This window comes from Homalodisca vitripennis, chromosome 8 (assembly GCF_021130785.1).
Source record: "Homalodisca vitripennis isolate AUS2020 chromosome 8, UT_GWSS_2.1, whole genome shotgun sequence".
Lineage (NCBI taxonomy): Eukaryota > Metazoa > Arthropoda > Insecta > Hemiptera > Cicadellidae > Homalodisca > Homalodisca vitripennis.
In genome coordinates this window covers 70,258,207-70,270,281 of record NC_060214.1, presented here as the reverse complement: position 1 = coordinate 70,270,281, position 12,075 = coordinate 70,258,207, and the positions used below count along the sequence as shown (strand labels likewise).

Below are 12,075 nucleotides of genomic sequence, written 5' to 3'. Positions count from 1 at the left end.
CTAAACTCTAATGAATACTTATATGAACGCAACGATTTATTAGAGACTTTTTAGTCAAAGATTTACCTTCTTCAATCAACAGTAAACCAAAATTAATTCTGGTTGCTACTACGCTATGTAATAATCCAAACAGATGCTTTTAGGCCAGAAGTGAAAAAATACACGTGGATGTTTACAATGTGAACCAATGAATATATACATAAAGTCCATGTTTACATCTAGTGCTTTGGTTCTAAACCTATGTTCCTCTAGTCTAGGTGAATGATGGCTGAGTCTGGAACTGGATAAGAATCACCAGGTAAGTTGTAACCGCTCCAGCCATCTGTACAGACAGAACACCTCAGTCTACACACCATATCATGTTTGATGCTCACTAGTTTATTTTGTTTCTTCAATAATTACTCTCTTGAGAGAAGATTCTTAAAGAGAATATGACTCTTAGGTTATCACTATGACACATAATAATATATCAATGATAAATTCTACTAAAAGTAATTACTTACAGCTGTGAGAGTCTCGTTGTGAATCTGGAAATATCCAAGAGCAGAGAATCTTGCGTTGTGATGAGGCAACTGGAGAAGAAACCCTTCCAACTGGAAGTAAACTATATAAATACGTGTCTACTTTCCAATTAATAAAAGTATACTGTGCCTTTAAATTCAAGTTTCATAAATATTGTGCTTTGTAATGAAACCACGAAAGCCTTTTTACAAACCAAAGTTTTAATAAATCAAAATTTAATTAAATAACCTTAAGATACAACCTCAATCTATAAACAATTCCTTAATATTAAAAAAAAACAATATATCTAGTTTTTACAAATAGTATATTACGAAACATTCTTGCCAACCTAATTTAGGAGGTGTTAGTTGAAATATTTTCAGATACGTCTTCTTTATCCTCTTTGAGGAGAAACTATGATATTTGTTTGATTGAATTTTTCTAATTCAACATCAGTATTATTTTTTATTTCCTGTCTTGTGTTTTCATGTTCATGCTACGCTTGTTTTTCTTCCAACCAGTTGGGCAAATCTCTCACCGTTAGACTTTAATCGCCTCTGGGAGCTAGGTGACATAGGAACACCGTACGTGTCTTACGCTAGAATAACGAATTACTGCGTATTACTTTCTATCACAGTATTCAAGTCATGTCTTTTCAGGGCAATAGAATGGAAAGCCAGATTACTTTTCAAACATATTTAATATATAACGAGTTCTACTTGACGAGGTTAGGAGATTTTTTAAATCAATATTCGGTCCCTCAAGAGATTAAGTGGCCTTTATCAAAGTCTTAGTTTGTTTGAGTAATCTAGGTTTTTTACTTGATTTGGTATTATTCAAAGAGTACGGTAAATGTTTTGCTGCCTAGCCACAGTAGTAGAGACATGTTATTCTCGGATGACAATTAGCCTATTTCATATCAAAACGTTTGTTGTTCTTTTTAGAAGCATTACAGATCCGACAAAGTGCGTCTGCAAATACGTTTTCTTTATCAAGTCAATATTGAATGTCACGAAAAGGAGAAATCTCTAGTCACCAGTAAATAATCTAGTTATTTTTTATTGCATGAAGCGTTTTGGTAAAAAATTAATGATAAAACTTTCTTATCAGTTACGAAATTTAATTGTGTTCCAAACAAAATACGTCTCCATTTATTAATTGATTCTCCTATGGTCTATGCTTATCTATCTACCGCTGAGTGTTGTTTTCCACTTCCGGACAAAGCCTTAAAAAATCAAGCAACAAGACGTCCATTTTAACCTCAATGTAGCATATATTGCAACTCCCGAAACATCAACTGATTTTCTGGTCCAATGGTCACAAGAAATGATTTTTCTAGTATGTTTTACAGTAAAATGAGAACTATCCAATGTTCGTTTCTGATAAGCAACATCATTAGGCAGAGGCATTGATATATAAACATTAAATATAGCTTTAATCTCTTTGATTCGGGCCGTATAAATTTATATCTGATGCAATAACTAAGGATAGATATAGTACTTTGTGTGAATTTACATTTCTTGAGCTTAACATTTTTAAGATTGCCTAAGTTTTCATGGAGATCCTGTTTACCCATTCCTCATATTGGAACATTATCAGTGTATTTGAAAGTATCTTCCAGTACTTCTGAAATAACATTATTTTTTGTCCTTTGAAAATACCACTAGTAATTCCAATGGCAATGAGCTCTTGAGCTCGTATTTCAGATGAATAAACCCTTTGTCTTCCTTAAAAAACCGCCTTGTCTCAGTCCAATAGGTCTTTAGTTATGTATGTTATGTCCAACGAAAATCAATAATTATATACTGAAATAATAATGGGGGTTGCACATTAGCACAGACAACAATAAAAACTGAGTAAAACAATTTAGGCTTCCCAAAATCTACAGTAACAGTACTATGTAGATTCATAATACCATGCCCTACATGATTTCTTGTAAGCGTTGTCTTGTCAGACAGATCTGCCTTAACATTTTATTTATTTGATGATACCATCCTGTTTGACTGGAAACGTTTGAAGGTTATTATCCAGTACAAAATATTTATCACTCACTTGATGTCTTCAAAACAACATATGATAGTGTATTTTATTTACAAATAGTAAATTGTATACCATGTTTTATATTTACAGAGTTTATTGGACTTGACATATCTCATAAAATACTTCCATTCATATAAAGTCTTATTACTTTTTTCAACTTTTAATACCTACTGGAAACCTAGTTTCTTTCAGGAAATTATTGGAGCTTAAGTGTATTAGTTTCTGTATTGGATAATCGTAAGTGCTTTAAAAGTGCAGTTAGCATTTAAACTTTTAGTGGATAAAACGTAACATATATGTTAAATATAAAGTTTTGCGTAATGTTACTACAATGATTTATATTATTACAATTTATTCTATGATAATAGACTTGTACTAATATGTCCCATCGTTAATTTATAATAAAACCCGGTTTTAGTGTTTCAAGAAATTGTACTCGTATTGTAGGACATTTATTTAACTTTGTCACATAATTTAAATATGTCAAGCATTTTTATGAATTATAATACTATTTTAATATGTATATTATAACTAAATACTATAAATAATGTATACCATTGCACGTTAAAGGCAAGGTTTACCAATTTTAGTAATTGTACTGCTACTATAATATCACTATAGGACATAAAAAATTATTTGTACCTGTTTCTTCAAAATTGGATCCAGATCTTTGTTCATAAACTTGGAGATCAACATTCCTGTCTCATCAGCCTAGAATAACATTAAATATCCAGATTTAAAAACTTAAAATTCAAATTACCCATTAGAACACCAACATTTTAGAAACAGGACAACATGGAAAAATACTAGTAATTAATGCTTTCTATATATTATTACTTCTCTTCCTTTATATTTTTTCATTTGGAAGCAACTATTACAAAGCACTGTGGATAATAACAACCAAAAAATATAAATCAATCTTAAATTCGAAATGTATACGTGATGACAAACTATTAGAGATAGTATATATTAAAATACATATTAGGCATCTCTACTTTAACTTCAACCAATTACTTGGGAGTTAAAACGCTTCGAACTACTTGTTTCAAACCGTAATAACCAGGAAATTACTTATACCGGGTCATATATCGATTTATCAAAGATAAAAGGCTTGTATGAATATCGAAATTAAAGACGATTTCTGCTTTAATTATTTAATCAGGTGCACTATTGAAAACTCTAAAGATCCTGATAGATATGAAAAAATTAGTAAATGATGAAACTTTTTTGGATCCATTATCGTTCAAAGAGGTAAAATTGTTTGAAGAATTGTTAATCCAAAATACAGGTATCCAAAAATGTCCACAAATATCTATGTTTTTGATTTAAAATTTAATATTGTTCCGTTATAAATATCAGAAAAATATGACAAAGAGTTAAAAATCAATCTACTATTTGTAAAATTAAGAACAATATGACTAGGTTTTCATAACGAGCTAAAGTTAGCTTAATTCCTTTAAATTATTTAAGCACGAACACAAAATCTGCTATGTAGGAGATTTCTAAGCCATTTCTACAAATCTAAATGATTTAGTTGATCATTTGCAATTTGTAAGCAGTATGTGGGTTGTAGCCAATTATGCCATTTCCATGTCAGACAGCAATAAGATGAAGATTATGGTTATATTTTTTAAGTTGATCTAGAATAACCAAAAAATGTATATGAAAACCATAGAGATTTACCTCTTACAAACCATATGAGTATGTGCAGTGTTTTGTTTTTTCGAGAAATTTCAAATAGTATATAGAAGAGGGGATAATTTGAAAAGTGTTAACAGAGTGATCACTTTTGACAAAAAATCCTTACTCGAAAAAAACATAGATTTTAACAAAAATATTTGGACAAAAGTGTAAAAAGGCTTTTAAAAGTAGATGAACGATTCGTTATTTGGGAAAAGTATAGAATATTTTCGAAATATATGCGACATAAAATGACGTAATGAAGTATTTTAAATGAAACAAGCGAAGAAAACTTCAAACCTTTGACTGAAAACTATATTGCGAGCAAAAAAATTTAAAATTAACCAAACCAATCTATATAGGATTACGAGTTTTATTACGATAAATTAAAAAAATATCCTCCTTGATCTCAATATATATATATATATATATATATATATATATATCTTGATATCTTGACATACATACGTATATCTTGATATATGTCGAAAGATCCTTACAAAATTGTTAAAGAAAATTTGAACGACTAGTATAAGAGATTATCCGAGAAACCACGAATGTTTTAGCAGTGAATATAAGCTAGTAATCGGAAAATTCAAAGACGTACCAAATGACGAAATACTGGAAGAATTTGATGGTTTTGCTGTAAAAATATACGCGTATAGTTATCATCTCAAATTCCAATTAAATATAAAGTGATTAAGAGAAGTGTCCTAGGTAAAACCTTAAACATGCATAATATAAAGAGACGCTTATTCCAAAATATTAGATAATATAGAGAAATGACAGTGATAAGGAGCTACAGACACGAACCTTACAATACCAATGAACCAATTATCGCATCGCTCAAAAGATGACAAAGAAATTGATTTAGAATATAAGATCGATACAAAACCATTTAGTTAAAAAAATTATATTTTAGTTGTTTAAAACAAAATAGGAAATTTGGCATGAAAATTCACTTAAAATCCATGAAAAATCTGTTAAATCAAACAAATAACCAATAAAAAAATCTGTCAATACTCCAAAAAATAAATTGCTAAATACAATGAAACAATCTATCAAGAATGCTACCAAAAACAGTTAAATATCAATGAAAAAATCTCTTAAGAGTACCACCAAAAACAGGTAATTATCAATGAAATATCTATGGATAATCTTTTAATATTAATTTTTATAAACGGAAGATTTTATTTACTGTCACAAAGGTAAAGGAAAAACAAAAAATATCGATTCTAAAATTGTTCAAACTAAAAATAGATTATCTAGAAATTCTGCTAAGTATAAGTAAAATAAAAGTAAATTATAAAAAACACCTTATGAAAAAGTATATTTATTAAAATAAAGAGTTAATAAAGATGAAACAGATATTGATGCTAAGTAAATTTATGTACCAGTAAGAAACATGATTAAATAGAGGAAAATAATAACTTTGGAATTAATGATTTGTAGGGGGCGATTTAGTAATAAATAAAATTTGTTAGGAACAAAATTGAGGCTTTAAGTATTTGATAAATGTTATGGAAACTTCTTTTAAATGTTTGGTCAAGGGCAGTTACAAGAAAATGTTAAAGATTGTTCAAAAGCATTTGAAGATATTGTAAAAAAAAAAACAATAAAATCAATCATAAACCGCCTAATATTTTCCACACAGATAAGGGTTTATAGAAAAAAATTTATGAAGTTTTGAACAAACAAAACATTAAAATTTTCAACACCGAAAATTAAGAAAAATCTAGTATTTGTAGATAGATATAACAGAACTGAAAACGAGAGAGTTAACGTTTTTTTAGAGATAAATAAAAACTTTAAGTGGGTCGATATTTCACCAAATACAGTTAAAAATATAATAATTCAGTTTATAGCACGGTTAAAATAAGGCCAAAATATGTAGATAAAGATGCAGTAAAAGAGTTTTCAAAATTAACGTACAAATTGTAAAGAAATAAAAGATTTAAAGCCATTTTCAAAAAATAACAGTAAAAATGATCAGGTTTATACTATTATTGTAAATAATAAAATGGACAAATTAATTTTAGAAGGGACAGCATATACACTATATAAAGGTAATACCATTATTTTCGAACTTTACGATTGGCATTACAGTAAATATTAGAAACAAGCATATTGTAAAGAATGTATTAGAGGAATTTGTTAAACCATTTCCGTTAACTTAATTACATTAAAATATAAAACCAATATGTAATACTTTTATTTTTTGTGAGGCCTTTCGATAGCAAGGCTATTTTCTGATAGCCTTGCTATCGAAAGGCCTCACAAAAAATAAAAGTATTAAATATTGGTTTTATGTTTTAATGTAATTAATTTAACAGTAACCAATATAAGCTCCATCTACAACAAAACCATTTCAGTGCAAATGTGGAAGATAAAATCAACAACTCCGTAATTTACAAACAAAATATCATAAATTAAGAGTTCTATCTAATTAATATTATTATTATGCGATTTAGTTATATTACTTAGTAATATTTATGTTGGATAAATACAGTGGTTTCATGAAATAACTCTATTCATGAATATTTTCACGGGTATTTTTTGCAGGACCACTTGATTCTACTTACATTTTCATCATTTTAACCCGTTTTTACTTGATCCCAATAAAACCTTATTCTTACCTAAAAACGAAGTTTTTTTAATATTTTCAGATTAGCCCTCGAATGACTCACAATTATTTTTATTTACATTTTTATTATTAGTAACACATTTTGAGATTTGGAGTTAAAGATTTTGTGTGGGGAACAAATGGTTTTTCTTGTAATTATCATTATTCTGGATTAAATCTTAAATAAATTGTTGTATTGCTTTCATTTTTTAGCAAATTGCCATTATATTCTTGAACAAATAGCACAATTTGTTGAATTGTTTTCTAAATTGGAATAATGTCAATTTCATTTCGGTTTTCACTGTTTTTTATCCATAAGCAACAGTTGGAAAAAGGTATACAAAATTTTCGATTCTTTGCTAGAATGTTTTAAAGGTTTTAAAAACTTGGTGTAACAAGATTGCAGTGAATTTCAATTACATTAAATGGTCTAAATTTTGGCATTTTATTACATAAATAAGGCTGATTTGTTCTATTCTTGCTCGATCAAATCCTAATGAATCTTCTATAATTGCTGAAAAATTATTCTTACAGGAGATTTTATTTGAATTTTTAAGACTGTTTGCATTTGAAATTCCAGTCATGTAGAAGGTCTTTGTGTAAGATGTTCTTACGCATTTAGAATCAATTATTAGGATATGTGTAATTAGGATCATAAACCTATATGATAAGATTTCCCAATTATTACTCAGGAAAGTAGTATTATTAGGGAATGTGTCACTTGGATTATTATCCTAGAGATGGATATATTGTTATGGACATTAATAATAATTAATTATTATATGAATCAACTCGATCATTAACTTTGTGATGATGTGTTTTCAGCCATTACTCAGATCAATTGAATCTATGAAAGCATGTGTCATTGGAATTATAAATCTGTGATATTAAACTGTATCTTATATAACTAACCTAACAAACTAAAACAATTCAGTGAATTATTATACATCAGGAATGCTTATATGAGGCCACCCGGCACCCTTTAGACAAATAGATCATATTATTGTAAACTCTTAGTTTAATAGCATTACTATGTGGTTAACTTTATATTACGTAAGAAGCCAGGTAAAATATATTGTGAATCTTCAAAATACAATACTTACCGAGTTAATGACGTCCGTGCTTGAGTTTATTAAGACAACCACGTAACAAATGTGGATCAGGATCCAAGCTCCACCACTAATGGATGCGAACACCGTAACCATTCCGAAGTACAAGAAGAAGTAGTAAGACGTGATAGTGATGTGGACAAATGCAGTGAAGATAACGGCCATCAGCTGATCACCGTAAAAGACATTAGCCTGGTGTACAGCGTCACACAGCATCCAGTAGGTGTTCATCAGAGTCCTCAGTTTCTTGGCTTTAGAGAGCATATCACCTAAAAAGATGTGTTTCATATAGAAAAATAACACAATTGTCTGACATCTTACCGCTATTGACGCTATTGGCCGAAATTCGCTAACACATTTTGTTACATGTAGATTTTCTAAAGTATTAAATATAAAGTGATTATTCAATAGTGAAATGCAGATTTAAAAGTCCATATTACTTACTATTTTTACTGCAGATTTCAGTAGTAGCGAAGTTACACAGTTTAATGCACTATAATATTATAAATAATATTTAACGCTGTTACACACTCCACCTTAATGAACAAAGCTGGGAATGCCTGCTCACACGAGAATGATATCTATGAATGTGAAGTCTTTTAAACAGTATTGTCTGTTTGGGGGAATGTGACTATTTAATGTAATAATATAAAATATTATTATATTTTATATTATCATAAAAAAACCTTGGTGGCCGACATTGGTGTAACTTTTTCGTCGAGCTTGAACATGGAAAGTCAAGTTTTAAAGATAACCAAAAAAGCCAATGCTACTCTTGGTTTCATAATTCGAGTCTCTAGAGATGGGTTTTCTCCTTGGGCTTTGAGGACATTGTTTGTGCACCTGGTGCGGTAATTGTTGGAATATTGTTCTCTCGTGTGGTCCCCTTACACCTCTGGACTCATCAGACTTATTGAAAGTGTACAAGTACGTTTCTTGCGTCTTGTTGGACTGTGTCTGGGCTATGCGTATCGAGAAACTCCGACAGCAGCTTCATCTTCCTACCTTGAGGTCCAGACGGCTGGTTGCTGACATCGTCTTCCTTCGGGGAGTTCTTACTGCGGAGATCGATTCAACAGAGTTGTTGAGTAGAGTCAACCTTCGTTGTTCTCACCCGTCACGCTCGAGGGACTTGCTCGAGAGATGGCATCCTCGACGCAGTACGCCTCCAACAGTACACTGCCAAGATTACACCGTTTGGAGAACAGTATCCCACGTGGTTTGGATTTTTTTAGACTGAGTTTTCCTGCCTTTAAAAGGGAATTATTGTTCAAACTGTATATCACATGAACACTTTATTGTTATTCCTTGTGCATTTTTTGTAACTCCTTTTTTATTTTTGTTATTGATTCTGTCAGCTTGGAGTGTTGATTATGGTGAGGGAGTTCTGATATTTATTGGGTTGTAATTGTTGCTGTTTTAATCACTCATTAAAAAACCTGTTGATCTTTTCCTTTTATATGAATGCCAATAGTTATATCTATTCCAATATTGTTGTAAATATTTGTATGGCCTGATGTTTAGCATGGATTTCCACTTAATTTATTATTATTAGCTTGGGCTTGTTTGAAGTTTTGTTTGTAATGTTGGTTATCATTGCATGTTATTTATACTATAAACGATTTATATTTATTTATACTATCATTGCATGTTACAATCGCTTGTTAAATTTTTGTCATTCTATTGTACATATTCGACATATACTTTATTGTAATTACTATTGTTAAAGGTGTTGACCGTTGAATAAATAATCAAATACATAATTTTCACCTCAAAAATGAAATAAGTTAGAGACTTAGAATAGTCTTAATGGAACCTCATCTAAGCATGTATGTGACACGTGACGTAGCGTAGGTTTACTTTGTAGGAGATTGATTATTTTATTTTTTCCCGCTAATAATTAGTTTTAAAATACTAATTCAGAAGTAATCTTACGGTTTGCATGGATGACGTCAACATTAGGCAGGCTGCTGTTTATTTCCATCCTTTCAATTGCATGACTGATGAGTTCTTTCTGGATTCTTGCGTTGACCATTCTGAAGCACTTTGCGATGATTTGAGTGACATGTGTAAAGTGAACTAACACAGCCACTTCTGAACAGTACGGCAGCAACAGGAAGATGTTAGCCAGCGACATTGAGAGTTTTCGGCCAGATAAAATTCCATCTTGAATAATAGGAGCTGTGGTGGCTAATACTACTGCGGTGGTACAGACTCCCCACAACTTCACTGTGAACTTGACCTCTGATGTCTTGCACTGGTGATCTCGGTAGACACGCTCCAGAGTGTCAAAGACTTCCACCAGTCTTCGGTACTTCCTAGAGGAGCTGAGGAATACGACAGCCACCATCACTTGTAGAGAGACGACATGCAGGGTTGTTGCAAAGTCAGTGGTTCTGGTTAATGCATCTGATAAAAGACCATGCTGTCTGCCCATGAAATAGACGTACAAAACGATGCTAGAGAGAATCTCTTGCAGAATAACTAATGTTGTGCTCCAGAGGAATGCAGGAGTAGAAAATGCAAGTGCTTTAGTTCCTCTTGTCTCTGGTGCAAATTCCATTGGCAGACCACCGACTATTCGGCAAAACCAGATCATCTTATCTGGAAATGTTTTCATTTTCTAGGGATTGTTCTGATAGCAGGCTGATATATTTTCAGGAGACCGCAAAAAGTTCTACCCATTATTGTAACAAGTAATATTACATGGGAGAAAACCCGTTTAAATGATTGACTGGTAGTATTTGTCGACAAATCATTCTTAATCGATTACTATTCAACATTAACCCAAGTAATTTGTAAAGCAGAGTGTACAAAAGAAAATGTTTGCCACCTGTATAAACATCAATATCAATCTTTGTAAGAGTTTTTATATTTAGTACAGTGTTGATCTAAATGTAGTTTATTGTAACATTGATTTTATTGTATAATTATATTTCTCTCATATTGAATACTCATGAATGTTATCAAAAACTGGACCCAACTTAAAGAGAAAGAGAATATGTTTTCTTATATGTATTATATGTTATCTGCAGTTTTTGATCCCGATAACATCACGCCAAATAACGGTTTATTTCTTTCTATACTCTCTTATATGTGCTCTTTGTCGCATATCTGCTTCTGTCGCATAACATGTGAAATAAATAAATATATATATACATATATATATATATATATATATATATATATATATATATATATATATATATATATATATATATACACAGACGGGTGTTACAAACCTCTGTGGGTTATAGTACTCATCATGTCAAACAAAACATTTTATATAAAAATAGGTGAAAACGTCTCGTTTAGATGCTAGCCGCAATTTTGTATTTTTTTATAAAAAAACTAATATCTATAAAGCTGTGTAAGGTAAAGAAACAAACTTTGCAAAATCGTTTTGATTATATATAATACAAATCTACAAAAATCCTTTAAAATTACAAAACATAATGCCTGTTTAAAATATTGAAATAAAATAAAATCAAAATACTATATGAATAATTATTAGTAGTCAATAGTCAATAGTCAATTTTTTATTGCGGAGACAAAATACATTTGTATAGCAAACGTCAAATATGTTAAAATTTGGACATACATACCACATCGAGCTCTCATTCAGACATACATTTGATCACTCATTCCACGTTCATCCATCGCCAATAATTCCCACTTCGTTCTAGAGTCCGTCTTGTTATTGTGTGGTCTCCCAGTCATACTCCAGAAACTCTTTTATATTGTAAAATGCATTTGACGCTAAACAGCGTTTTAAACGAGTTTTTAACGCCTTGAGCGTCGAGGCTTTTCTTAATTCATTAGGCAATCTGTTAATAAAATGAACCCCTGCCTGTGAAGGCATGCGTTCATAAACCACCGTCCTGTGTCTCCCAGTTCGGTAGTTGTCTCTGCCTCTAGTCCCGTACGAGTGAATGTCTCGGCCCGTAATCAAGGCACATTTAGACATACAATACAACGTTGTTTGTAAAATGTAGAGGCTAGGCAGAGTTAACAGTTGCAACCTTTTGAAAGTTGACCTGCACGACTCTCTAAACTTTAATTTTGCAATGGTGCGGATCGCTCGCTTCTGTAATTTAAACACTCTTGAAAATTGGTTCCTTG

At 30.9% G+C, this 12,075-nt stretch overlaps 1 protein-coding gene across 1 annotated transcript; it reads right to left on the bottom strand.

Annotated features, from left to right (window-relative positions):
- Positions 1-253: 253 nt before the first annotated feature.
- On the bottom strand, positions 254-10,552 carry LOC124368219 (putative gustatory receptor 28b). Its single transcript, XM_046825494.1, has 6 exons — positions 9,889-10,552; positions 9,068-9,199; positions 7,948-8,222; positions 3,184-3,252; positions 504-593; positions 254-322 (listed from the first exon to the last, which is right to left on the bottom strand). Exons 1-6 carry the CDS (start codon positions 10,550-10,552, stop codon positions 254-256), a joined length of 1,299 nt encoding a protein of 432 aa, XP_046681450.1.
- Between the last annotated feature and the right edge of the window lie 1,523 nt (positions 10,553-12,075).